The sequence below is a fragment of the Trypanosoma brucei genome, chromosome 4 (assembly GCF_000210295.1).
Source record: "Trypanosoma brucei gambiense DAL972 chromosome 4, complete sequence".
NCBI classification, from domain to species: domain Eukaryota; phylum Euglenozoa; class Kinetoplastea; order Trypanosomatida; family Trypanosomatidae; genus Trypanosoma; species Trypanosoma brucei.
The window spans coordinates 173,876-200,136 of NC_026737.1; the positions used below are offsets into that span (position 1 = coordinate 173,876).

The 26,261-nt window shown below is 48.0% G+C and overlaps 18 protein-coding genes across 18 annotated transcripts; 1 reads left to right on the forward strand and 17 right to left on the reverse strand.

The window, feature by feature from the left end:
* Positions 1-284: 284 nt before the first annotated feature.
* TbgDal_IV680 (TPR-repeat-containing chaperone protein DNAJ,putative) lies at positions 285-2,201 on the reverse strand (the record flags this gene model as incomplete). The annotated part of the gene is made up of 1 exon (XM_011774351.1): positions 285-2,201. One exon carries the CDS (start codon positions 2,199-2,201, stop codon positions 285-287), a length of 1,917 nt encoding a protein of 638 aa, XP_011772653.1.
* Positions 2,202-3,142: 941 nt separating this feature from the next.
* On the reverse strand, positions 3,143-3,490 carry TbgDal_IV690 (small nuclear ribonucleoprotein SmD3, putative; the record flags this gene model as incomplete). Its single annotated transcript, XM_011774352.1, has 1 exon — positions 3,143-3,490. The coding sequence occupies one exon, from the start codon at positions 3,488-3,490 to the stop codon at positions 3,143-3,145; it is 348 nt and encodes a 115-aa protein (XP_011772654.1).
* Positions 3,491-3,731: 241 nt separating this feature from the next.
* Positions 3,732-4,166, reverse strand: TbgDal_IV700 (T. brucei spp.-specific protein; the record flags this gene model as incomplete). Its single annotated transcript, XM_011774353.1, has 1 exon — positions 3,732-4,166. One exon carries the CDS (start codon positions 4,164-4,166, stop codon positions 3,732-3,734), a length of 435 nt encoding a protein of 144 aa, XP_011772655.1.
* A 193-nt stretch (positions 4,167-4,359) lies between these two features.
* Positions 4,360-5,040, reverse strand: TbgDal_IV710 (hypothetical protein, conserved; the record flags this gene model as incomplete). Its single annotated transcript, XM_011774354.1, has 1 exon — positions 4,360-5,040. One exon carries the CDS (start codon positions 5,038-5,040, stop codon positions 4,360-4,362), a length of 681 nt encoding a protein of 226 aa, XP_011772656.1.
* Positions 5,041-5,503: 463 nt separating this feature from the next.
* On the reverse strand, positions 5,504-6,421 carry TbgDal_IV720 (hypothetical protein, conserved; the record flags this gene model as incomplete). The annotated part of the gene is made up of 1 exon (XM_011774355.1): positions 5,504-6,421. The coding sequence occupies one exon, from the start codon at positions 6,419-6,421 to the stop codon at positions 5,504-5,506; it is 918 nt and encodes a 305-aa protein (XP_011772657.1).
* Positions 6,422-7,149: 728 nt separating this feature from the next.
* On the reverse strand, positions 7,150-7,911 carry TbgDal_IV730 (hypothetical protein, conserved; the record flags this gene model as incomplete). The annotated part of the gene is made up of 1 exon (XM_011774356.1): positions 7,150-7,911. One exon carries the CDS (start codon positions 7,909-7,911, stop codon positions 7,150-7,152), a length of 762 nt encoding a protein of 253 aa, XP_011772658.1.
* A 313-nt stretch (positions 7,912-8,224) lies between these two features.
* TbgDal_IV740 (50S ribosomal protein L14, putative) lies at positions 8,225-8,794 on the reverse strand (the record flags this gene model as incomplete). The annotated part of the gene is made up of 1 exon (XM_011774357.1): positions 8,225-8,794. The coding sequence occupies one exon, from the start codon at positions 8,792-8,794 to the stop codon at positions 8,225-8,227; it is 570 nt and encodes a 189-aa protein (XP_011772659.1).
* A 256-nt stretch (positions 8,795-9,050) lies between these two features.
* Positions 9,051-9,644, reverse strand: TbgDal_IV750 (hypothetical protein, conserved; the record flags this gene model as incomplete). Its single annotated transcript, XM_011774358.1, has 1 exon — positions 9,051-9,644. One exon carries the CDS (start codon positions 9,642-9,644, stop codon positions 9,051-9,053), a length of 594 nt encoding a protein of 197 aa, XP_011772660.1.
* Positions 9,645-9,946: 302 nt separating this feature from the next.
* On the reverse strand, positions 9,947-10,921 carry TbgDal_IV760 (hypothetical protein, conserved; the record flags this gene model as incomplete). The annotated part of the gene is made up of 1 exon (XM_011774359.1): positions 9,947-10,921. The coding sequence occupies one exon, from the start codon at positions 10,919-10,921 to the stop codon at positions 9,947-9,949; it is 975 nt and encodes a 324-aa protein (XP_011772661.1).
* A 348-nt stretch (positions 10,922-11,269) lies between these two features.
* On the reverse strand, positions 11,270-14,806 carry TbgDal_IV770 (hypothetical protein, conserved; the record flags this gene model as incomplete). The annotated part of the gene is made up of 1 exon (XM_011774360.1): positions 11,270-14,806. The coding sequence occupies one exon, from the start codon at positions 14,804-14,806 to the stop codon at positions 11,270-11,272; it is 3,537 nt and encodes a 1,178-aa protein (XP_011772662.1).
* A 267-nt stretch (positions 14,807-15,073) lies between these two features.
* Positions 15,074-16,033, reverse strand: TbgDal_IV780 (hypothetical protein, conserved; the record flags this gene model as incomplete). Its single annotated transcript, XM_011774361.1, has 1 exon — positions 15,074-16,033. One exon carries the CDS (start codon positions 16,031-16,033, stop codon positions 15,074-15,076), a length of 960 nt encoding a protein of 319 aa, XP_011772663.1.
* A 377-nt stretch (positions 16,034-16,410) lies between these two features.
* Positions 16,411-17,529, reverse strand: TbgDal_IV790 (actin, putative; the record flags this gene model as incomplete). Its single annotated transcript, XM_011774362.1, has 1 exon — positions 16,411-17,529. One exon carries the CDS (start codon positions 17,527-17,529, stop codon positions 16,411-16,413), a length of 1,119 nt encoding a protein of 372 aa, XP_011772664.1.
* Positions 17,530-18,065: 536 nt separating this feature from the next.
* On the reverse strand, positions 18,066-19,118 carry TbgDal_IV800 (hypothetical protein, conserved; the record flags this gene model as incomplete). The annotated part of the gene is made up of 1 exon (XM_011774363.1): positions 18,066-19,118. One exon carries the CDS (start codon positions 19,116-19,118, stop codon positions 18,066-18,068), a length of 1,053 nt encoding a protein of 350 aa, XP_011772665.1.
* Positions 19,119-20,509: 1,391 nt separating this feature from the next.
* On the forward strand, positions 20,510-20,935 carry TbgDal_IV810 (hypothetical protein, unlikely; the record flags this gene model as incomplete). The annotated part of the gene is made up of 1 exon (XM_011774364.1): positions 20,510-20,935. The coding sequence occupies one exon, from the start codon at positions 20,510-20,512 to the stop codon at positions 20,933-20,935; it is 426 nt and encodes a 141-aa protein (XP_011772666.1).
* Positions 20,936-22,170: 1,235 nt separating this feature from the next.
* TbgDal_IV820 (hypothetical protein, unlikely) lies at positions 22,171-22,596 on the reverse strand (the record flags this gene model as incomplete). The annotated part of the gene is made up of 1 exon (XM_011774365.1): positions 22,171-22,596. One exon carries the CDS (start codon positions 22,594-22,596, stop codon positions 22,171-22,173), a length of 426 nt encoding a protein of 141 aa, XP_011772667.1.
* A 172-nt stretch (positions 22,597-22,768) lies between these two features.
* On the reverse strand, positions 22,769-23,434 carry TbgDal_IV830 (hypothetical protein, conserved; the record flags this gene model as incomplete). The annotated part of the gene is made up of 1 exon (XM_011774366.1): positions 22,769-23,434. The coding sequence occupies one exon, from the start codon at positions 23,432-23,434 to the stop codon at positions 22,769-22,771; it is 666 nt and encodes a 221-aa protein (XP_011772668.1).
* A 288-nt stretch (positions 23,435-23,722) lies between these two features.
* On the reverse strand, positions 23,723-24,001 carry TbgDal_IV840 (T. brucei spp.-specific protein; the record flags this gene model as incomplete). Its single annotated transcript, XM_011774367.1, has 1 exon — positions 23,723-24,001. The coding sequence occupies one exon, from the start codon at positions 23,999-24,001 to the stop codon at positions 23,723-23,725; it is 279 nt and encodes a 92-aa protein (XP_011772669.1).
* A 427-nt stretch (positions 24,002-24,428) lies between these two features.
* On the reverse strand, positions 24,429-25,901 carry TbgDal_IV850 (serine-palmitoyl-CoA transferase, putative; the record flags this gene model as incomplete). The annotated part of the gene is made up of 1 exon (XM_011774368.1): positions 24,429-25,901. One exon carries the CDS (start codon positions 25,899-25,901, stop codon positions 24,429-24,431), a length of 1,473 nt encoding a protein of 490 aa, XP_011772670.1.
* Positions 25,902-26,261: the final 360 nt, after the last annotated feature.

A 26,261-nucleotide genomic window follows, 5' to 3' on the forward strand; every position in this document is an offset into this window, starting at 1 on the left:
AGAGGAAAACCAAAAAAAAAAAGCAACAAAACCAACGCGATTGTTTCACGTGGCAGCGGAGGTCGGCGGAGCAAACGTGTGTGCACTGAGAAGCAGTGAGGAAGAAATAAAGTAGTACAGACACACACTAAACAAAAAGCGAAAGGGAAATAAACAAAGCCATTATGGGGGCGTGAACAAAGGGAATCATAATCTACACATCTCAACGGTTCCATCTCCTCTTTTTTGCGCCACACCGCTGTAGTTAATGACCCATGCTCCACCAGGACTAATGTATTGTTCCATCATGTAGCCGCTGAAAAAGTCATTCCAAGGGAAACATCGTAGAGTAGCTTTTCCTCGGGATTAGAAAGAACTTCATGTGCCCTGCTAACACGCTTAAATTTTTCCAGTGCAGCCTCTTGCATACCTGGTGACTCGCCAATAACCCGATCCGGGTGATACTTCAGGGTGAGTTTTTTATACTGAGACCGGACATCATCAATGGTAGCTCCAAAGGGAAGCTCTAAGGCGTCATACAAGGTCATCAAATTCATCGTCCGAACTACTGGCGTCGAGTTTTCCTTCTCTGCCTTCTCAAAAGGATCGGTTGCGAAATCATCCTTTCTCAAAAAGGCATCATACCACCGGGGTATGCACCTTTTTTGCCCATTTCGTGGCTGTGAGGAGCCATTTGCTTCCATCTTAGGAAGCGACTGCTCCTCATCACCACGCAAGATGTGGCTCAACTCTGGATCAAACTTTACGGCAGTCAGTCTATCCAGAGCAGCTTCGGCTCGGCAGCCCAACTGGTAGTGCGCCTCTGCACGGCATGCGTAGGCCTTCGCACAACTGGGGTCCATATCAATGGCGGAGGTGCAGTCATCAACAGCATTGTTATACCTGCCACAATGGCTATGCACCTCTGCACGCATGCAATACAAGTGTGCGCACATCAAACGGTTGGATTTGTCCAACCCTAAACCCTCATTAATGTGAGGAATGGCGTCTACATACCTTTTCTTACCGAATAAATCCGCCACCCGAACAAGAACCTCCTCGAGTGATACGAGATAATACCCGAGCACAAGGGCTGGGCCGAAACCAGGGCTGAGTGTCAGGCACGTTTGCACGAGAGCAGCGGCGAACTCTAGATATTTGCTTCCACAATATACATTTGCTTGTGCCAACACAACCGATGCCTGAACGTAGTGCTCATTTACACTCCGCCAAACTGCTTGTTCTTCCAATGATACGTCCGTACGGAGCGACGTTGGGCGAGGTATGGTCGGCACATATTCCATCAGAAGTGTTCGTGCTGCAGTTGGGGACACGTACAGCAGTGCTCTCGCTTCCAAAAGTATCAGCGGCGTATCGTCGATAAGGGGCCGCGCGGCGTCCGAGGAACATAACGCCTCCTTCCACTTCTTTTCTTCAATACAGGAGCGGAACTTCTGCAACACCGGCAGGGCGGTACACTCCGCCGTCCATTTGACATTGTGTGGATCATCCGCTGACGGAGCGAGCTCTTTCAGCCCATAGTCATACCAGCGCCATGCGTCCCGATATCTCTCACGGACGACTAACGAACGACAGAGGAGACTCAACATATCTTTGTCTGTATCGATGCCCCTGCGAGCGTCTTCAATACATTCGTCAAAGAGCAACAGGTGCCAGTCGCATATCGCGCGCCGGCAGTGGGCCGTTTTTGAATTTGGATGTTGTCTGATGATACGGCTGAAGCAAACGTGGGCACCAGCGTAGTCCTTAGAGGCAAGCAGCCGCATCCCACGGCTCTCCAACTCCATGGATGGGAGCACCTTTTCGGCAGAACCCCCTCCCATAGCTCGAAGAATACATCTCCACTGGATGTTCTCATTAGCAACTATCAAACGACGACATGACCCTTCCTCATTGGCTGTTTGCCAAAGGGCCGCCGTCAAGTCCTTCAGTGTTCCTCCAGGAGAGCGAGAAAGTACTGACTTTTGCGTCTCTTGGTTTCCCTTCATGCGATGTTTAAATTCCCACTGCGGGTACTCACTAGGGGCCACTCTACTCATTGGTTTATTTCGCTTCTTCTGTGTCCTCACCGGCCGCTGAGGATGCCGGACAGAGTTCATTTCAGGTTTTTTCTGTGGTTTCCCTCCGCTGATATTTGGGAACAGAGTGCCACTAGATGTTATTGTCTCCGCAAAGCAAGGCAGTTGGATATGGTGACTCATGGCGCCCACGTGCAAGCTCCTCCGATGGCTGAAAGAACCGCAGTGCGGGAGGGCCTTTCTATTTCCTGTCAGGGTAAGGAAACAAAGTATTTAGAAAAAAAAAGAATTAGTAAAACAGCAATGAAAACTGATAAATCCAACATAACCCAAGTGAATTAAGTGAGTTAGCTAAGCCACAAAAAGCGCCTAAGACCATGTAAGGAGAGTAGTGAACGACCTATTTCCGCCAGAAGTCGCGCGCCGCTCACGAGGGGGGGGGACCCACCCACTAACGTCCTGTCGGGTGAATGGAGTTTAAAAAAAAAAGCGAAGACCAGCGTTGATAAAACGAAAGATTTTTTTTTAACGAAAGAAAAAGTGTGAGAACAAAAGATCTCTGTCAAAAAAAAAAAATCCCACTTTAGGCTATAACATCTACGCCGAAACCCGTAGTCCCTCATCCAAAGCACAAAAATGGAGAACGGCCCTTAGCGTTCCCGAGTTAGAATTGAAGTTCAGAAATGTGCAAGAGAACCATACACCCTCCGCAACCATTCTCCGCTTCGACGCTTGACCTGTACTCATTAACAACAAAAGTGACAGCACACAACACCGGGCCCCTTGCCGATGTCACAACCAAAAGCACCGCCGCCATCTTATGCTCTTTTTGCCCCTCAGTATGGCAGCTCATTACCATCCGTAAATCGACGTAAACCCACACACACAAATGCACCACCTTTTCTCTGTCGTTTACTCCTTCATCTTATTTGTCTCAAGCAGCCAGTTTTTCTCCTCCTCCATTTTCTCAGCCCACAGTCTTTCAACCCCTTGCCGTCCCAACCAGAACCACACAGGTTGCAACAACGTGAAGCAAACATCCTCCCGCCCAGACGTGCACGCACACCTTCCAGCAGCGCGCGAATTCCTCAGCGTGTTGTCATTAGAAGAAAAAAAGAGAATATTTACTTCTTTGGCTTCTTACGGGAACGGTGCGCACCAAATCCCTTTCCGTCGCCCCTACCGTCCAGATCGCTGGGAAGCAGCTTGCCCATTTTCATCAACGGCGGACAGCAGCGCAGCGCGTCGGGAAGTTGGAAAAAAACAATGTTTGTTCCACACACCAACACCTTCGGCATATCCACCTCCCGTCCCGCCATCGTCGTCTTGCGGGCGGAGGTCAGTAACACGCCCATATTGTCCACCACCTCGCTAAGCGTACCGGTGTAAAGCTCCCCATTTTTTAACTCCAACGACACGGTGGTGCCGACAGCATCGGACAGCACCTTCAGCGGGAGCCCCTCCGTGTTCATAGTCTACTCCAAGTGAGAAACAGATGGGAGAAGTTACACGCGTGGGGGCACGAGGTGCTTTCAGTGTCCGGTTTCTTTTCTTTTCTTCCTTTTTTTCCCTATCTTGCCGTTGAAACGAGTAAGAGTGAAGTCATAATAATTTTTTTTATAACGATAAGGAGAGGAAAGCTAGCAGCACTAATATCTGCAACGGGGAAGGGAATTGAAGGCCAAGTACGGAACATTTGCATGCACTCAAGGTTTAACACACGTAAAAACGGAAGGAACAGCAGCGGCAATTGAACGACATCGCATGATAGATGGTAACGTATGTTACCTCAACAAACGCACAGCACATGACAACACGATGGTCATATGCATCCGAAACCAACACGCCAACTTGTCCACAGCGATGCGCTAGTGACCCACCTCCCACCCTGCAGAATATACGCATGTGCATGCGAAAGTGACACAAGTCATGCCAACAGCCCGCATGGAACAAAACGAAGAAAACAAGCACTCGTTGTCTCAGTCGGTACGCAAATGCTCCACCACACGTATTAGAGTTACGTTGAGCTCTATAAAGGGTGAGCACACCGTTTGACCCCGCCGCTGAAATGAGTAAACATACAGGACTCCCACAACGCCAGTGTTCTTTTGAGAGTGCATGCCGTGGTCTGGAACACAGAAAGTGCATCTCCACTACTGTTTTCTATATTCTCTTCCCCCCCCCCTTGGGCACATACACACACACACAGATACATGGGCAAAGGGTTTCTCCAAGGCACCACCGCCGTGTGGGAGGGATGGTGGAAGAGAAGAGTTTTGATTAGAGTCACCTCACTTCGTTTCGGGTTAATGTGAATTTTCGGTATTAACTGTGTACTAAATCAGGACTCCGCATCCCTCTCACCGGATATATCCTCCTCGTCCACAGAGCAGCAAAGCATGGCGAATGTACGCCAATCACATTGACGTGCGTCTTCACCACCCGACAGCAAAAGCATGCGCACGCATTCCGGGTACTCCCGCATCGTACACTCGTGCCAAAACATTCCAGAAAATTCGGGAATGAAGAGCCACTCCCGCCACCCCTTACAAACGTTCTCGGCGACACTTAATGTGAATTCAAGCGGAAGGTACGACAACACATGAAGTACGAGGGTAGAGTGCTGGTGCCAGCGTAAGTCCACGCAATGGGAATTCAGGACTGAGGTTGGCTCCGCATCACTACTAATGTTTGGCGCACCTCCCTCAGAAAGGTACACTGCTACCTCCTCAGCAAACCGCTTAATCATCATTTCCTCTGTCACATCAAGTTCGTTTTGTTCCTTGGGTGTTATACGTAGAGCGGTTGGGAGCCCATGTTCCCTCGTAACGTCATCAACGGCACAACACGCCTCCCTCGCCTGTCGCTGAGCATCCAGCAGTAGAGCATAAGCGCCATTAAGCTCCTCGACAACATCAGGTGTGAAAATGTCCGGATAGGCAGCAGCAGTGACCAATCGCTCCTCCGGTTGCCCCTTTATGTACTGTGCAAGCAAACCTGCAATGTCCGCACTTGTACGCATCTCCGCCTCCAGTTCGTATACAGACACACCCACACACACTGCGGTGTCCTAACAGTACTTCCTATGGGGGACCGCAGCTAATGTGATTAAACAAATGCGAAATGAAGACATACATGATGAATGGAGATGGGCAATAGAAAAGGGGGTAAGGAAGCAGTGAAGAAGAGTAGAGAAGAAGAGTGGACACATTGGTGAAGGCTGCAAGTGACACATTCACCTGGGGAATGTGTTGAGAGGAATAAAAGGAGCCCGGAAGTGAGCATGATGTCGCTGAGGGGAGGCAAAAACAAATGCGTGCACATTCATGTGCTCCCATGCCCTTCTTTCGCTTTCCAATTAAGTCTGTCATAACTAACCAATCAAGCAGGCTTGACAAAGGGGGAAAAAAATCATTAAAAGAAGGGGAAAATACAACGATAGAAATAAACGCGGTATGGCAGAACAAATGCTTAATTGATGAATACTAATGGGGTGAAGCGCTGACGCTGGTTGCTTCCATAAAGCTGCCGATCAGTTCCTCGAGCGCCACCCTATACTCCAATCTATCTTTATTGACGCTATTGCTACAACCACTACTTTTGCGTGTGCTTGATGACGACGTCGCCGTCTCCTCTGCAGAGATGTCATCCAACGCCATTTGCAGTTTTCTGTTCTCCTCACAAAGTTTCCGGTATTTGGTACGTACGCTATAAAGCTTTTGCTGTAGTCCAGCTTGCTCCTTCTCCCCGCACGTAGAGACCGCGGTTGCAACACGAACCGCTTCATCCGAAGGACCCACAGAAGGTGGCACTATTGGAAGAGCTTGCGAGCTGAACTTTTCTGGCGATGCCCCCATCCCTACCCCACATGGTTGGGTACATCTACTCTTCAACTGCATGAGCGCCGTATCCGCCTCCTTCAGGGCCACCCGGAGTTGCTCCTGTCGCTTCCTTGCCGCAACATCCAGTCGCAACAGGCGCCTCTTACGACGTTGTGCCTCCTCTATCTTGTGGTCAAGGGCCTGTAGTTCGCTCATCATCCTTGCTGTCTCCGTTGTCTGAACTCGCAGTCTGTTTTCCAAGGTCTTATGTAGCCGGGACTTTTCCTCCACTAGACGGCGGAGCTCTTTGACCCTTGACTTGACGCCCAAAATTAGCGGATCTCCGCCCACCTGAGCAGACGGCGGTCGCTTCGTCAACGATAAGTGACCGGAGCACTCAAGTACAGAATGCCCCCCATGCTGTTGATCCACCTCTGACATATTTTCCTGTCGCGCTCGTGAGAGAGTGAGCCACCTTACTAACAAATTGCTTCCCGCCACTGTGAACAAGAGCGATCGAAGAAAGCAAAGGAAGGGAGACGAAAGATAAGATGCGGGGCTGACCAAAAAGGGAGCGAGCATGCATCTGGAAAAATAGAGCAAAAACCAGAACGCAACAAAGTAAGCTAAGCCGAAATAAGTGTGATACGCTTACTGCCAACTAAACTTCGCCTGCGAATGCAGCACTTGGCACGCATGCAGGTCAGGGAACACGTAAAGTAGCCCTTCAACCCACAGGGTGAAACAACACAAAGTAGAAGTATATAAGCAATTGGAACGAGGGTCACCTCAACTACTATTTTACGTGCGCAGTGTCACCCTGTGGCCCACTACCAGTTATTTATATTCCACCGACAGCACTTCCGAACTTAGACAAGAAACGGCCGTAACAGTTGTTATACGAGTTCTACAACACACTCACTACCACCCCTCCTCCGCCCCACGCATTCTCCAACTACTGGCTTTTCAGTTTACCGTCATCCTCAAGTGGGGACCAACTTTTTGACTATTAAATTGCGTAGAGTGGTGAGAGGATCAGGTGGAGAACAAGCAGGAACCCATCACCCACATCTGACGGCTATGTTTTATCGGTAAGCAACAAAGTTGGAAATAGGGGGAAAATGAGGAAGGATGAGATAGTAAGCGCAGTGAAACAGCAATCGCTCAGAGATCCGCGCATTATTTGCTTTTAAGTATGCATACAAATACTTTTTAGTCACAGCGAGGAGGATGTTGATTGGGTGCACTATCCTCACAGAAGAAGCAGGGTGATTGCAGCTAGACGCCGCATGTCCTCGGCAAAACCAAAATCACTGCTCAAAGCGTACAGAATAGCCGCCTGTGTTAGGGTCTTTGTCGAACTTGAAATTGTCTGTAGACAATCCAAAATAGTTTAAAAATCGGTTTCCCATATTTTTCAGTTCCCCGAGCATCTTCTGCATCTCTTCATCTACTTTCGCCTTTGCCTGCCTTTTGCGGTCCTGGCTGCCAGCATCCAGCGTGCCACCTAGCTTTTCGTATTCCTCATAATCCCCGTACGCATTGGACCACTTCCCCAACACATAATAGCACTCGGCACGTCGATAATACGCCTTACTGTACTGCTTATTGTGTCGAATCGCCTCGCTGAGGTGAGTGATAGCGTCTTCGGGCATCCCCTGCTTTGATAAACACAGGCCGGCATTGCAGTACACCTGTGATGTAAGTGTGTAATCAATACCATCATCGTCACCGTCCTGAGCCGCGTCATCGGCCCCCACTTTGGAGGACTTTTCGGTACCGGGTGCTGAACTTTTCTCTGACACCACACCGGACTCCCCAATGGAGTTCTGAGCTGTACCTTCTGAACCACACGGCGGTACCTCGTCCTGTCGGTGCTGCGTTGGTTTCTTCACCGGCTTCAATGGTGCGTGCTTAATTGCCTCGCGATACAACTCCAGCGCTTCAGCCACTCGGTCCGCAGCGAATAAATCGTTTCCCGCCTTCTTCAACCTTTCGCACTCCACCACATCAGGTATCCTCTCGGTCTGGTCCAGTTCGCCATTAGCAGGTAATTCGTCGCTTGTGGTCATTGGTTTTGAAGTTTTCTCACGCCCGTTGTGTTGTAATGAGGAAGTCCGAAACACAAACAAATCAACCCTATGACAAAGTAAGCAACTAACGCAGCGAGAAGTAGAGATGTAAGAAGCGAAAAGTGAAAAAAGTTGAGCGCACTACAAGACTAAGAAAAAATAAGCCATTTGATGACATGCGAGAAGGGTTATGAGGCCTACGTACGTGCACAGTGCCCAAAAAAAAAAAAAAGTAAAACGCTTCATCAAAAACACTTTCAGCATCGAAGGTGTGGCGGGATGCCACTATACGCTACCAGATAGTACAGCGATGTCAGACAAAAAAATTTGCGAGCACAACCGCCTTTAAGTGGTATTTATGATTCACGTGCCGCCCCGCACAATACATGACGCGGGTGCCTAATGGTACACGCTGATCGTTCATCAGAATGCACGTGTTCCTATCGAAATTTGTCCGAAGTCCGCTCATCCTCGTATTCGTCTGCCTGCGGGAAAGTAGACACACCCAATAGATATTTCCAGGTTTTACACGATGGCGACTTACTTCACCCCGCCCAGACTTGAAACGCTGAACTGACACGCGATGAGCTACCGCAGGGAAGACGCGGCAGTGGGCAAAGCGCTCCGCTGTTGCTTTCGATATAAGTCGCACATGTTTACAGTTTGTGTTGTCAACACAGTGGAGTTTCACCTGGTCACTAAACGGCACGCCTGTGCCATACCCCTCAGCACCGGTTCCCCATCGTGACCGGTATGATGCTTTTCGCCGGATTATTAAATTGTGCCGAAACCACGACTTGTTCGCAGGTTTTCCTGCTGGGAGCTTAGCCGCCGCATCAGCTGACGGTGCCGGCGCCAGGCGCAGCGAGAAGAAACGAAACATTAAATGCCTGGGTTGAAGCAGGCACCTTCTGATATGTATATATATATATATATATAACAAATGATTAAGTACATTTTTTTTTCGTTTTAAATGGCAGGGGCAAACAGTGGGCCGTAGAGAGTTCCAGCACACAGTACAATTCCACTATAAGAGTAGATTAACTTTACAAAAGGGAAATCACCAAAGAATGTGAGGGAAAATTGACTCGCCGGGATTGGGGAGGGGGGGGAAGAAAACCAGACATCAATTTGTAGTGCTATGTCATATCTGTCCCAATCTTTCGTTCCTGGTGAAACACAAGGTTCGACGGCTCCTCCGATACGGCGTGTCTCTGCCGCTTAAACTCCTTATGAAGCCCCTCACGAAGGGCCAAAAGTTTTGTCACGGAGTCATTTACGTCACCTCCAACCTCCTTGCGCAACTCCTCCTTCGCTCGCTGAAAGTTGAGGACTGCCTGGTGCTCCCACGACGCGCTAAGGGGAACTTCCTCTTCCGTCTGCGTAGCAGGGGCAACATTACCAAACACGTAATCCTTGTGCCTCATGTATGGGTAGGGATCAATACCCTTCTGCAGACACAACCGGACGCGCTCCTCCTCCTTCATATACCGCGGATCATCCATCAGATAAGGCTTCAATACGGGATAGAACACGAGAGGGAAAACAGTGATACCAGAAGACACGAAAAGTACAACTACCCACGGAGACTCTTCCCCGATGCGGCGACCCAACCGGCGCACAGGGTCTGACATTCTTGCCATTGCTCTGTTGCAACCGTCACAGAAGGCTCGCATTATGTCGACTGAACGCGTCGTGAGGCGCATCTTCATTCGCGTCCAAGCAAAGGACATAATATGTGCGCAACTAACTTGTATCCCCTCCTGTTCCAAAGGCCAGTCAGGCTGTTGTAACCACCTCTTTTATGTGGCCTCCTCTGTTTCACTGCACGTTGTTCCCCTTGACGGAAGTTAACTACAATGCGCTGGTGGCACAAAAAAAGAATATATGCACAGACATCCCCCCAGAATAGACCCATTGAGGATAGCACACAAGCGAAGGTGAATTAATCGCCGCACTACCTTATGGCAACACGTTACGAACGCGTAACAAGTACAACTCATAGTTCTCTCGCTACAGCGTGTTTCGTTTACTCTCAAAAACGGTACCTCAGTAACCTCCCCAAAAGTAGATCATCTTCATGACTCAGGGCGCCTGTGACCCACGGCACCAACTCGTACTCCATTATAACCTCCTCGGATGCTGTCAGGTCGCGTTCCAGCGCCACCAGGGCAAAAAAGTGCTCCTCCAGGAGTCGCCGGAGTGCCTCCTCTCCGTTAACGTGGCGCCGCTCTGACTCTTGCAGAAACTCGTCGCGGTACCAGCGCGGAAGCTCCTCAACCTCAAATGCAACCTCCACTCGTGCGTTTCGTCTCCGCTCACCGCCATCGTCACCGTTTACGAGATCAACAAAAGGTATTATGCCCAGTTCGACACTACTTCCCTCCCCGTTGGTCCAGCAAGCAGGAAGTCGATGAGACCTTGTCAATATGACATCAACAGCCCAGCGAAAGTGGTTGGGGGACGGCATCAAGTTTTTTTCGGAAAGAACCTCGTATGCTGAGCAAATTTCCTCCTGCATGCTACCTTGTACCTCTATGAAGTAGGGAAGCAGTTGGACACGGTGAAGCCGACATTGTCGGCCGCTTTCGTCTTCCATCGTCCGGAAGTCCTGCATTCGGGGAAGAACGTTTAACCAGCCCCACCACGGCGACAAACTGCGCTGATGCTCAATGGCAAGCCACCACGCCAAACTGATCCACTCCCCTGCTGTGCAGCCCAATAGCCGCGACAGCACACCGCGGTTCAGGATCTCCAACTGCGGTGATTGCATTAAGTCCTCCTGGCGCACCCTCGCGCCCAATTTCTGAACCGTTGAAAGAGAAAATGCATGCCGTGAGGGTACAACTAACAAAGGTGTACCACTATCGCAGGCGTCCCGTACGTAAACACCATACCCAACGGACGCGTCGCGCTTCTCAATTAAAACAGTTTGGTGAAGTCCAATCCGCTTGAGAATGGCATATGTTGCGGTGTATTCCGCGAACTTACCGCTCCGTTGCCCCCGCATACCCCATGACGCACTCCAGGCTCGAGGACAGGCGCACACACACGACTGTTAAGACGTCTACAGACTAAAAAGCGGAGGGACAAAAAAAAGAAGTGCTGGGGCAGAAAAGACAACAAGGCAAACAAGGGAGTAGTGAAAAGGTGTGCATCCTGATTCTTTTCGGCCATGAGGACCGGGCTTTTAAAAAGGAAGCAGCCGGACAAACGGTGGAGTTGATCGTAACGCCGTTAGTAGACGGCCACAGCAAAACAGAGGAGGGTATTAAAAAAAGGGGAGAAGCAAATGAGAATAAGGGACGCAACATCCTCTCATTCTATACCTATTGAAAACAGAAACGGCTCCACCTACTTAGGTGGAGGTGGAAGTTATCCCCCGGTTCCTGCCTTTCAAAGAGGTAACGTATTCCAACACCGCTTTGGCAGAAACAACGTTCCCGACGGTGTTCAGCATGTTTGCGTAATCAACCAGGACGTTCAGTAATACTTCTCCCAGTGTTAAGGCATCAGAGGAGTCATCTTCCGCCACTGGAAGTACAATCGGTTCCTGCAAGGATTCTCGTGTGTTGAAGGAGGGATCCTCCAACAATACCATAGCCAGCAAACCGGCAATGTCTTCAAACTGGGAAGACTCACTAAGCAAAACGAGCACCTGAAACGGAAGGGCCTGCGAAGCCAACATTACTGCCGCTTCCATTACCTGACCGTGCCTGACCAAGTGCGAACACCATCGGCAGATAAGATCTCGTTGCTGCTTGGCTGGAAGGGGGGAAAGTTTTGCAAGCACAGCACCCTCACCCCACTTTCCCGAAAGCTGCAAAGCTTTCACTGCTTCATAGAAGTGGCCCGACAGCATGTACTTATCGACGGCACTGTCTAAGTCACCCCGAGCTCGCAGAAGAGAAGCCACCCGGCTTGTTGTAAGTGTCAAAAGCTCCGAAGCTGGTCCGCTGAGGGCAGCAACCGATGCAGAGATAGCCACAGCAAAATCTGACAGGTGAGGAAACCGGTTGTCTTCATGACTGACGTCCATGAGGACATCTATAGCTTTTTGTGGCTGCTGAAGCTTCAACAACTCGCGCGCAGTGAGAAACCGTTGTGAAAACACGTCAATCTCCTTCCCTTTAGACGCTTCAAGCGCCTCAGCACGGCGTTCGTTCATGTAGACATGGTTGTTGTAAACTACCTCGGATGCCGCGGAAACTTCAGAAAAGCGATCCGCGCAGTAATAAGGTACTGGGGGTCCAACTTCTGGACCTCCCTTCCATCGTTCAACAGACTTGGACTGCTGACCACCATCGCCACCAGCCTCAGCACCGCTACAGTTAAGACCGCGCCTCAAGCAGAACTGCATCCACAGACGCTGTCTCTCCTGTTGACCAAAAAAACGGGCTACCCAAAGGGCAATCTCATCAGTACGACTCTGTGTAAACGCATGTTGTATCCCCTCGTAAATATACCTCGGTACCATCGTCTTCCTGTAAAGATCCAGTTCACGTGTCAAAGAGGAAATGGCGGCGGTGATCACCTGTCCAAAAGGACCGCGACACGGAAACCGCTCAGGATTAATGCCCCGAATTAGGCAACTTGGACAGATATCACTTGAGGGTCGAACTTCAGAGGGTACCGCTGAGCATGCGACTTGGGTCTCCAGCACTGTTTGAATGTGCATCCGATGCTCCGGAACAAAAAAGGCACTGTTCTGGAGTGGCCGTCTCAATGCCTTACTGAACACACTACTATTGATACTGGTGAGTAACTTATCAACCACTACAATGTTACCGGTTAGGGTTAGAAGGAGAAGTGCATCTCCCAACCACGTTGCCCCACGCGCCTTCAGGTTGATGTCTGTGTTCTTGGAATATCCCATGCGTTCTTGACTGGATATACTCCAGACGCCGAAGGAGCCATCCGAAAAAACGACCGCAAGATACTCCTCTGACCAATTTCCTGCGTCGGAGGGTTCCCCTTTGTTATCGGATCCACCTCCGCCCTTTGATACGGCCAATGCAATTGCAGTCTTCGCCGCGGGGATATCCTTCAGTGATCGCACATGCAACCCAGACGTTCCCACGCCAACAACAGTCACCGCACCAGAGCCGTCAACAACGACGGAAGCATCCCTTGTTGGAGTACATAACACCCGGGTAGACGACCCGTTGGGGAACCTCGGGACCGCGTCGCGGTTTGGAACCACCTGATCCCACGACACTGTCCAGAAACTCATGGAACCATCTGAAAAGACAATCAAAAGGAGCTCTGGAGCCCCCTTCAAACCCGCTAGAACGGGTGTAAAGATTTGGGGAGCCCAGGAGGCACTCGCCACCCCTGTCCCTTCATAGGAGTAAATGATGCGGCTTTCTGTAATGTTCCAAACCTCGAACGTGCCGCCAAAGAAAGTTAAAAGCAGGAACGTCCCAGTCGCGTCTTGCGTGATATTCTTCATGCGTGTAGCATCAGAGTACTTGGGCTCACGCAGCACTTGGAGCACCACACCGCTGTGGCAGTCAAACAATGTCACCTGGTGATGTTGTTTAGACTGCTCAGCCTTATTCGTCACCACCCACACACATTCCTTAGAACTGTGCGGCGCGAGAAGTATGATATGAGTGTTGCTTGTATTAACAAAATTTATTCGTCTCAGGGCGTTGCTGTGTGCCACATCAACCAGGGCCAAGTAACCTGCCTCCAGGGCACAGCACAGCGTGTTGTCGCCAAGTACGCAAAACCCGGTGGGCTTCTTTAGAGCGGCGGAAAAATAACTGTCGATCACCCACCGTCGGCAATCCACCCTGTACCGCCACCGTGCCACAGATCCATCAGAAAATATGACGGCAAAAACATTTGGTGCTGACAGAGACTGGATAACATTTGTTGCCACCTTTGACGCAATACGCGCACCCCTGACATCAGTAGACACACTCGTTGCCTTGCCCACACGTAGCAGGTACCACGCAGTGAGTCGCTGGTTTGATCCATACGAATACAAAAGTGGAAGCTGCTGCGTATCTTCAGTCAGTGTGCTCGGTGCAGAAGAGAAAATGCGTCTGAATTCACCATCACCCGCGCTGTATCGTAACACGTTCTCATCGAGAAGCAAGTTTGCCCTGCAGTCATAGACGCCCACTGAGTTTCTCGTAGCAAAGTACAGGAGCCCCTCCTGAGACTCGCTAAACACAGCGTCCACGACAGTTTCAAAACCGTCCGTGCTTTCGAATACCAAATTCTTCACAGATGCACGGGGGCTTTTCCCATTCCGGTCCTGATCCTGAGAGTAAATCATACCAATTCGGTCACCAAGAACAACACAGGAGGTCCAAAATTCACTAAGTTTTGATGTGCGCACGCAAAGTGGGATGAACTTCTCGTTAGTTCCGAGTGCAAAAGTTAGTTGAGGGTCATCGCATGGGTCATTGCTCGAAAGATGCGAGTCGTACACAAAACACGAAGAGTCTTGCGTTACCACAAGGATACGCTTCTTCGTCACAAGGGATATTGCGCAAATGGGACGGTTGCTAGGAAGCTGGACACTGTTGACAGTCGCACCTTCCGTGACGTTCCATACCTTCAAAACACCCGTTCGGTCGCCCGTAAAAAGTAACAACCCCTGATGTGAGCACGAAGGCGACGTCGGATTCCACTGAACAGATGTTACCGGTGAAGCATGGCCATGTAATGTTTGCACCAACTGCATGCTGTTCATATCAATTATAATCACTTCGCCAGAGCCCTCGCAATAGGAGCTCGTTGCCAACAAATCATGGCAACTTATCTGAGCTGCTTGATACGGCCATTTCTTTATGTCCTCAATAAGAGCGGCGGAAGCGCCACCCGAAGCCAACTTTCCAGGAATTAGTCTGGGACACAAAATGGCAGTCAACTGGCTCATATTTTGCTCTGCTTTCGGTGAGTCTTATACAAAAATGTGTGTACAGGGGTGTATTACACGGGGGACCAGCCTTCTCTACCCTATACAACATTAAGTGAATTAGCGGATTGCAAAAAAAGGACCAAAACCAAAAACCGAGGACAGAGAAAAAAAGTTAGCGGGACAACTAAGGAAAGGTAAGAAGCAAAATAAAATGGCAGTGGAACACCTCCAGTTATTGGTATTCAACCAGATCGCCAAATAACGCGTGTTACCTTTACTCGCTTATTAGAGGGGATTTCGTCCTCGAATCCGGTCCAGTAGCACGGCTGCAGAATGAGCACCTTCCGATAGCGTCACTACGCCGCAAAGGGCCGTCGCTGCGGCCATGCACACCTCCTCTGGGGGCTCCCCTCGCTCCTTCCAACCGGCTCCCTCAAACATCGTCCCATCGAACAAAACCAAATCGATCACACCAAGTTTTCGAGGAACGTTTGCAATCTCTTCTGACCCCAAATAACCCTTCAAGTTGTGTGCATCAGCCACCTGCTTTAGTAAGCGAAGTGTGGATGAGCCAGTTAAGGTGAGTTCAATAGGCATGGCCACAGCAGCACGCACCGAACGTGAACGGACGTAACTGGGATGTATAAGTGCACAGCGGAAAAGGTCGTTTTCAACTATTTTCTCCCTTGGAACAACCCCCTCCAGTGACTTTTGCAGGCTCGTCGTTGAACTTTCGACCCACCCCTCGGGAAGGCTCAAGTTGGCCTCAAGGAATTTGGCCCTTGGAGTGGCAAGCAACTTACTTCCCTCTTCCACCCTCGTAACGGTTGCACCCTCGGACGTGGACATCCGCGCCTGGGGAAGCTCCCGCGCGCAATCCCTAAGAAGTTTCAAATAGTGCTGCCGATTCCTCGTAGCACCCGCTGCCACGTTGACGACACGGCGGCTTGTCATAAATAGCCACGCGTAGGGCAGCGCCCCCGTACTCCCTCGTGGTCGAAATGAAAGAGGAGGCGCAGTGCCTCTCGGGTGACGCAGGCGAACGAAAAAGAAAAACAAGACGGAAGAGTGACGAAAGGAGCGTACATAAACACATATTTCCCGAGAGGGAAAAGGCCAAATGAAGCAACACCACATATGGGTATGTGATGAAACAGCGACAAGACATATGGCGGAGTGCGGTATGCTGCCACACAAAGGAACGTGGAAAAGGAAAACGATGAAAAAAAAAATCCCACGAAGCATTCAAATCAGCTCAGTAGAGAGGGGGGCACCACCAATGCAGAAGGAGTGAAAGAAAAAACAACGACCCCACCCACATATATGCATCCCCATATTTCCCACAGCATATACACCTGCAATGCCACTCCCTCTCTTCAACCCTGAGATATGGAAATAAACAAAACCCCGTGACGCAGCAGCGACGTACCCGCGCAGCGTCAGGGCCCAGAAAGAGGAGAGAGTAGTGGCACGCCTTTATATCGAGAAACGATGGGACTAAAACAGAGAATTAAAGTATGAAGAGAAAACGTTAGGTGCCGGCTACACGGTGGAGAAATTGAGGACAAAAAAATGTCTGAGTAGCGGGGAAAAAAAACGTACCAGAACCACCAACACCGCCATCAGTAAAATAACTTGCGGTACAACACCGAATCTCCCTCCTCCTCCATATCGGCACGTGTAATCCAAAGGGATGCAAAGGAGGAGCTATCTGTCGCCAAAGATGCGCCCACCCAGGCTCCGTCTACGGCACGAGACAAGTGGAAACCGCCCTCTTTTTCGTAACGAAAGTAACACGAATCCCTTTGCTGAACCTCTGTTAGCAACCGCTCACGGAAACCGGGGGCCTGCGCCGTTCCACCACAAAGTGTGTGCGAAACGAACTGCAGTTGCCACTCGGGATCTAAACGCTGCTTGCAGCCCACAACAAGGTCCCCCAGTGAGCTCCCGAAACCACCAACCGAACGAAACAAAACCTCATATGCCTCCACTCGCGCCCGTCCTTCAACGGTAATGGCGCTCCCATCCGGGGCTCGTAACACTAATGACCCTTCTTCCTTGTTACTTTTAGAAGCATCGGTACGAACGGTACATGCCAGTCGTTTAATGTCCCCAACCAAATCATCCATTGCTAATGCCCGCACGGCAGGAGTCTTGAATCGCGCCACACCTTCTAGTGCTTGTAACTGCTCACTTTCCAACATACCCTTGAGCACCTCCGTGACAACTTTGCCGGCAACATCACTCGAAGCCACCGTTCCCCGCAGGGCGTAGCCGTCCAACACCGCAGCGGCGGTGGCGTGACTGTGCCCGACGTCCAACACGACGGTGGAACACTTCCCCGAGCTCAGTGCCCATGCAACACTTGGTCGTAGGCAATACAGAGCCGTTGCCACACCTGACTCCAATACGGAATGAAATAGCGCCCGCATCACGTCGAACCGCTCGTGCCACACCTCCGGGACCACGAGGGTGAGGGTTTCCTCCTTTAGGCAATGCAGCTCATCCCCAATAATGCGTGACAGGTAATCCATATTAGAGCCCCGCTGAGCATCCAAAGACTGTAATGTCCACATGGATGACACGCTCTCTGATCCTGCCCCATCCGCTGCCATTAGCACAGAGGGAAAACTTGTTTCAGCAGGCGGTTCCAACAAGTGAAGAGACGGAAACTGGCGCGCGCACCTTGTGTCACCAACATAACCAGCCCGTACATTCCATCCAATCTCCACTACTGCCATACTAACACTGCACACAAACACACACACACGAACAGACGTGACTGACGCCCCTGCCACTAACTCTTACTTTAGTATCTGTTATTATCCCCTTTAGATTATTAACCACCACCACCCCCACACACACCAGCTGCTTTTAGTAATATTTCTCGTGAATTCGTATGGCACGGTGACTCGTCACCGTGGACTTGCTGCTTTCGTGTTTCACAACATTTCCAGTGTTAGTAAACGCCGTCAGTAAGTGGGACAACACCACAAAGGTCGTGTTAAGTTTTGATGCGAACAAGCAGCGGCAAAAAAAAAAATGAAAAATGAAAAACAGTGAGGAGAACGGTTATAAGCATCCAAAGAAAGAAAACGATCCATAACTAACAGAACGAAGTACCGTGTCAAATGTGAGCGGTAACAAAGCTACCGCCATAATAAAAAAAAACACCAAAATTGTGTGGGACTTCCATGTGAGGCACCTTAGGAAAACCACCGACAGCGCGTCATTCCCCCTTTTCTCACCTCGCACCGCCCAGAAATAAACGTTGCGGTCAAACAAACGATTTTCGAACGGCTGTGCACAACCCGGCGTCTCTTCCTCTCCGTGCCAACTCCTCTGCTGCCAGTCTCGTTGGCATTCGGAAAGTTAATTGCTTTACTGTGCCCAGCACGTGTGTCTCCTTCACGAAAAGTGTGGTGGCGAGGGCGCGGGCCCGCACCTCCTCCTCTGCGTTTTTAGCTGCCACACAAACCTCCCACACATCACTAGGCAGCAGCTGCGTTGTAATCGACTGCTCCCGACCAACAGAAACACCACAGGAACCGGTAGAGTCCATTTGTATAGAAGAGGACACACAACCGCTAGTAGATGTAGGGGACTTGTGGAGTACTGATGGCGATACATGGGTACGTTTCACTTGGCAACGATGTAACATGCCGTCAGTATCGTGCATGAATAACTTACACTGCACACACTGCATACAGGGAACGTGATAGCGTTCGTCTTCGTACACTTCACTTGCGCAGTGTACGCAAAGATCCATACCGCATTCGCTACAGTTATAAAGGTAAGTTTCATCCACCGGTTCCGCCTCCGCAGGCAGAAGGCCCTCCGGGGGGAGTTTCTTTAACCTGTGAGGCTTGGCGCGCACCTCCTTGTTTTTACACCAATGGGTCACCCCACAGAAATCGCACGTCACCTCCTCCGCACCACTGTAATCAGAGATTCTCTTGATGCATAATTCATGGCCATTCCAACAACGCCACAACTTCTCCACTGGGTCATACAGTGGACTACCGCTCTGCAAGAGGTACGCCATAGTCGCCACGGTATTTGTTGTCATTTCCATCTTAACGGATGAATTCATGTCCTTCCCGATGCTTTCAGTTCGCTTCCGTTTTCCGGGTGCGCGTCGCAGTGGAGACTTCACATCCGAAATATCCCATACTGCGGAATGATCCTGCAATGCCATCGCCACGAAGGGCGAAATATCACTCGGAGCGAAGGGACATTTTCTTCCCAGGGTGGTTTCCGCCATATCTCCACCATTCTTATTTGCTTGACTCTTTTCCCTCATTGCGTACATTTCAGCAGCGGTGTCCATCCCCTTAAATATTCAAGTGCCCCTTTTCCTCGCCTCGCGTCCACCACGCCTCAGGGAGCACTTAAAGAGAAAATTAAAACGAAAGAAAAAAAAAGGGAAAACGGTGCGCCAACATAATTGGTACTCAAAAAAAAAAAAAAGAAATGTGGTGTACAGACATATGTTTATATACACACATACATGCATATATTTTGAAATAAAAAGAATGAAAAGATTAGAAAGGATTAGAAAAGAGAAAGGAGAAAGGTAAAGAAAAATAAAAATAAAAATAGAGAAGAGAAGAGAAGAGAAGACAGAAAAGACAGAAAGAACCCTGTGACTTATAACAAAGTACGTTCGTTAACCTCAGTAATGCACTAGGGTTCCATTTCTAGTAGTTTTTTTTTCCTTTTTTTTTTTTTGCTTTCCTCCTAATTTCATTTTACTCTGACATGTAGTCGTTTCACTGTCCTCCCCCCTCCCCTCCCACATACCTTTTCCTTTCTTTCTTTTTTTTTTCCCCTCCCCCCTTTCCCTTCAGTTGCTCAGCGCATCTAAACAATACCACACACAGACACATAGCTTTAGTTTCTCCACACATTTACACAATTGTTTGCGCCATTGAAGGCTCTTTCATGCATCTGCATTAATGTTGCGAACACCCCCACAACGTGGGAACAAAATAACGGATGGAAGTGGTAATAATAATAATAATTATTATTATTATTATTATTTAAAAAGAAAAAAAGAAAAGAAGAAAAGAAAGCAGTGAGGGAAGTGACAGCCGAGTGAGTGGCAATGGCGTGGCCGGTAGGCAAATCAATTTTGAGTTTCGGAATCTCCACCACTCGATTGTGTTGTCACCATTTCCTTCCAAAGTAAAAATTAAACAAAAAAGTGTTGTTGTTGTTTTTTTTTTCTTCCATCATTCCGCCATTTCGATAGGGGGAGTCACAGACACACAAGAGCCGGCAATATGGCATTTGTTTTGTGGTGGTTATTGTGGTTGTTGTTTACTGCCTCCACATGTGTGGCAGTAAAGGAAAAAAAAGAAGAAAGAAGAAGAAAGAAGAAAGAAGAAGGAATAAGGAATAAGGAAGGAAAAGAAAAAAGAAAAAAAAAACATCCTCACTTTTCCTTCACACGAAAGCAAAACTGGCAATCCACGAGAAAACATGAGCCCCACATCTGAAAGATGTGAGTTCAAATAAAACAATTGCGCTTGCAACAAAACCCCGAACCAGCGGGGTTTCATTACAAATGCGCATTGAAAAGGTATGGCAAAATGAAAAAAAAAAAAAGAAAAAAAAAGAGAAGAGAAAAGATATGGACTGAAATGAGTTGACACACGGATGACTAGTGATGATAAATAAACAACTGCAACGGTTTTGATAAAACGACACGTGTTCTTTATGGACTTTTTTTTCTTTTCTTGCTTTTTTTTGCAAGTTTGCCACTTATCGTTGGTTGTTGTTTCTTCATTTATTTATTCTTTTTTTTTTCCTCTCTTGATTGTCCCGTCTTTCCGCACATCACATCTTGTTGTTCATTCCGCCACATCTCCACACACTCCTTTTGTTTTCCCTGAGTTATTGTTGCTGCTGTTGTTGTTGCTATATTATTATTGTTGTTATTACTATTATTTCACATTTTTTTTCTTTTTAAACTACTTCCGTTTTCTTACGATTTCTTGGCTTTTTATTTTATTACATTTTATTTCATTTCATTTTTACCTCTTTTGTACACTCTACCACACCTTTTCTTTTCTTTCCTTTTGTACTCTCACAATATCACCTCTACTTATTCCTTTCTTCAAACCACGGCAGAGGAAAACATGACACGACAAATAATGAAATAAAATTAAGTTAAAGATATAATTATATGAAAAAAAAAAAAATGACGAGTTGACGCTGTGACAAATCTACGAGGGAATGTCAAACAGCCGCTAAACTCAGTCCTCTCATTTGCCTGACGGGGAAACAAAAATGTGACGTGCATGAAAAAAAAAAAAACAAAAAAAAAAGAAAATGAAAATGAAAAAGTGAAAACAAATGTTGGTAAAATAAATCATCGGACCCCGTCTTCATTTTAATTATCTTTATTATTATTGTTTTTTTTTTACCGTTGCTGTTATTGTTATCAATAAGAAAAAGCACGCCGTGGTGATAAAAAAGAAAAAAAAGAGAGAGTAGAAGTAGAAAAAAAAAAATAAAACAACAACAACGTCAACAACAACAACAAAAAGAGGAAGAGGAGGTTTGATCAGCTGGCGGAAGAAAAAGTTGGGATCAAATTAAGATAACTTTGAAAAAAGAAAAAGAGAGAGGGGGAAAGGAAGGAAGGGAAATAAATAAATAAATGGGAAGGAGAAGGGAAGGAAAAAGAAAAGAAAAGAAAAGAAACTCCCATTCCCATTTACTTCACTTCATCACTGGCTTACTCACTTTACATGTGCGGTAATGTAAATATAAATACATGTATAGACACATAAAGGAGTGCGGATACCCATACGGATATTCATACAGAAATAATATAAAGATAAACAAGATCGGTACATTGGTCTCATTCATCCACTTACTCAATTTATTTATTTATTTATTTGACTTTTGGTGATAACTGCGCGTTCATGGAGAAGAGGAAATCATGCAGTTTGAAATGATGGAATTTTTTTATAAAAAAAAAGCGGAGGTGCGTCCCATTTGACAAAAACATAACTCCTCACATTTTTTTTAAAAAAATGCTATTATTCTGTGGAGTTTTCTCCACCGAGGCCGAAGGATTATTGATCATGGAAGAATTTGAAGAAATGGTGCACAATAATAATAATAAGTGATGGAAATGATGAAAAGGTGGGAAAACTTTAGAAAGAGGGCAGACAAATCCACCACAAAGAGCAGCACCCTTCGGTAAACAATTTTAAAAAAAAAAAACGTTCATGATTTCTCCTCCACTCGATCACTCACTCTTTCCTTCATTCTTTCATTCATTAACTGACAGAAGGGGAAAAGAAGAAAGAAGGTTAATAAATAAATAAAAAGATGAATGGCCCGAGAGAAACACGCACATACGCGCGTCACGCAATCCACTGCGCAAACACATTCTGTTTTATATTAGCCAGGAGGAGATAAACAAAGGGGGAAAAGGGAGGGGCAAACAAACAAATAAAAACATAAAATAGCATTAAAAGGGAAAAGCCGCAAAAAAAAAAAAGCAAACGAAAACAAGGAGAAAAGAAAAAAGCCAGTTGCTTGAAGCATATCAAGAAAAACAGAGGCACGAGGAAGAAAAATAAGTGAATTTTGAAAAGAATTTTTTTTTTTTTTGAAGGGAAATTTGCCTCACTGAAGTGCGGCAACAAACGCAGGCACGACATGCGCATGTAAATATATATATTAAAATATGCGCCCCCGTGCCTGTTAAGGGGAGAGGAGGAAACACTCAAGGGAAAAAAGAGAAAGGGAAAATATGTGCCGCACTGACGTATATACTTCTGAAACATCACATACACAGGGACACATACACAGACACAAACACACACACAAAAAAAAAAAAAAGTGCCTCAAGGTTAATAAAACTGGCTGAAAGGGAAAGAGAAGAGGAGGGGGGAAAAAAATGGCGGCGGCCGCGGTTACGGCAAGGGGGAAAAAAATAGTAAATAAAAATGGGGTGCCCTACAGCTCCTGAGATCTTTCAGATGATTTTTTCAGCGATCTCACGGGCGGAAGAAACCCCTCGTCGTCGCAAACAGCCCCACGGCGAGCTTCCAGCGGTGGTCGGACACCACTTCGCAGGCTCGCGTTGGATAACCGCTTCCCCGGCAGATCCACCAGAGACGAGGACATTTGCAGAGACTCGCAGCTTTCCTTTGATGAGTGGTATGTGCAATCGGAGCCGATGGATGAGCTCCGTGGGGATGGCGAAGACGTTTGATCCTGCCGCATGGCTTCGAATATGTAATTGAAATGTGGATGCGCATGACCCATCAACTGTTTCGTGGAATCCCCCTGTGGTGTTACAGGCGAATGGGGTTGCTCAGTAGGAGAAGGTATATGCTTCAATTTGTATTGACGAAATGACAATTCCCCAAGTCGCATGAACACCAAGTGATTAAGCGCTCCCTCCTTCACAGCAGACTCATGGACCCGAAGCCGCTTATCCTTATACCCTTCCAGCGGGGCAAAAAACCAATTAACATAACCCTCAGGCTGCAACTCACCCACAAAACAATACCTTCTGTAGGAAAATGTACCCCCGAAATCCAGCATGGGTGAGTAGCTGACCTTCGACAGAACCATGGGGACGCCGTCAACATTCATTTCCATAGGGAGCTCCATCATGACCGGACTGATGCGTAAAAGCACTACGCAACACCTGTGGTTATGATGTTAATTTTACCAACGAATGGAAGGTACAAAAGGGAATGCCAAAAACGACGGCAAGGGAAAAGATATAAATAGGTAAACGGGTATATATAAAAAAGAGTGATCAGAAATATATAAACCTTACCTTAGCCTATCCGATTGTTGTGAACAGCGAACAGACTTTGCCGAAATGAAACAGATGGTGCGCGCACTGATGCAAAGGTAAAAACTTCGCGGGCGCAACACGTTAAAAATTTTTTTTGGTCAAAATGTTTTCAAGAAGAAGGAAAAGAGAAGAGATGTCAAGATATTGAGGGTCGAAACGACATGGGAAAGGGAAGGAGCAGAAACAAACAGCAGCAGCACGTAGCAATAAGGGAAAGGAGGAAACAAAATTATAAAAAGTAGTTGTGGGGGGGGGGGTCGACAACATGTGAACTTGTTCGCATGTTGAAGGAGGAAGTACTGGAAACTGGCACACGGTTTCAGGAATGTGGAAAAGAAAAAAAAACTTTTAAGGTAGAAAAGATCGGATGAGCGCATACGCCTCGGCAGCAATATCCCACACGCACAAAAACATATGCCCAAAGCGACATTCACTTCGCTGCAAACCTCCAGCGCATCCTCGCGGTAACCCCACCATCTGTTCGCATTTCCTCTCACTGTTCCCCTTCTCCTTTTCCACCCGACCGTTACATACGCTTCATACCCTTGTCGGTTACTCCCAGACGCGTTAACACTTGGTAGAGATTTTCAAAATGCCATCCGTCCCTTGCAATCCCCCTTCGCCACACGCACGCACACATACACACACATATATATATATATATATATATATCTACGCAGAGGCATGATGGGCCCCTCGTCACTGCAAGTAATAGTAAATAAGATAAAACAAAATAAACCAAATCCACTGAGCAATTTGTGATGTCCACAAATGTTTCTCCGATTTGATCGAGACGTCCATGGCTCAAACAAAAACACTCTTCACCGCTTCAGTGATAACTTTAGCGGCCCGCAGCAACTCATCCTCTGTGGCTGTTCCCTTTACAAGAATGCGCAGCGCCGAAAAGTTGCTGCATGCCTCCTCCTTAGAGAAGAGATGGCGAGTAAGAAGAACACCTTTTCGCCTTGCCGCTTCCACAACCTGCTGTAACTCCTCCTCTACCTTTTGATGGTGGCACTTCACATAAGCGTCGGTTGGGCGCAGGATCACAATTGGGGACACATCACCAGCGCACTCCACCAAAGTAATCTTTTCGGGATTCATTCCAGCGCTCCGGATGGCACCACGAAAGAGACCAGCATTTCTTTGAAGTTTTTCGGGGAATGAATGGTCCTCATCCAGAAGTTTCAACACGGCCGAAACACCGGCTGTAATGTAAGGGGCAAGAGAAGCAGAAAAGACGTAAGCGGCTGCTGTAAGTCGCTGGTATTCGATAATAGCGTGCTCTCCAGCACAGAAACCGCCGACTCCACCCATGGCCTGACTTAAGCTTCCAACATATAAATCAATCCGCGTGGTGGGAATACCATAGTGTTCATGCGTACCGCGCCCCGTGGGGCCCATACAACCGAAACCACAACTGTCATCGAGAATAATACGAAATTTGTACTTCTCACAGAGCTCCAAAACCTGTGGGAGCTTGCACACATCGCCCAGGTTCTTGAAGACGCCCTCGGTCACCACAAACCTTCTTGAGAGCTTTTTCTCCTTCATTTCTTTTATCTGCACCTCTCGCAGAATCTCCTCAAGATGCGCCATGTCATTGTGTCGGTACTTGAGCAGGTTCGCACGGGACAACGTGCAGCCTTCGTGTACGGGAAGACTAACACCATCATCAACGATTAGATAGTCCCCCCTCGATGCGTGACATGGAATAAGCGTTGAAATCGTAGCAAAGGAGAAACTAAAGATGAGGGAATCTTCAACACCAAGAAACTTGGCAATGTCTTCCTCCAGCACCATGTGGGGCTTAATCGTACCATAAAACCCACGGGGGCCACAGCTGCCAACGCCGTACGCCACCACAATCTTCTTGGCCACATCCACCACCGTGGGATGCGTTGAAAAGGAGTGAAAATCCTCCGTCACGAGGTCAAGGTACTCTCTGCTGCTTGAATCCGATTCGTCCCGCAGCGTGATGTAGCAGCTATTACGTGCCTCCACCTCTGACATTCCGGTGCGGTTGGGCAGTTGTGTGTTGGCGTTTGGTTTCGCGTCGGCTCTAAACATCTGCGACCGGAACGCGGCAATTCGGCGCTGTTGCTCCTCCAGCGGTGGCAATTCCGGCTCAACTATTTTTGAAGTGTTGCGCCTACGGATGAAATGCAGGGCCAATGCAACTGCGAGGGCCGCCGCCAGAAGGGCCTCGAGTAATAGATGAGAAAACTCTGAGAACGCCAGCGGTGCAGTGGATGAAAGAGTCTTAAATCCCACCATTGTTTTCTTTTTTCCTTCTTGTTCCGATATGCCCGAATGCGTTATTCTTCCTTTTTACACTTATTATACCCTACCCACCTGTGTCTCGGTGTTGTTGCTGCTGAAAAGAATCAAGAACTGTCAAGATAACTTCTTGATCACAACACCAAGAAAAAAAAAATTCCACACAGTGAGTAATGCTAAACAAAGAAAATAAGCCCAAAAGAGACCGGCAAAGTGCGACGATGCTCGGAACTAATACAACACTCGTGTGTAGGGATAGTTAAAACAAACTCATGATCCTGAGAAAGCAGAGGGAAATTCGCACAGAATGCATCCAACGAAACGCAACCACATCTGCAGACATGCGGCTCCGCAACT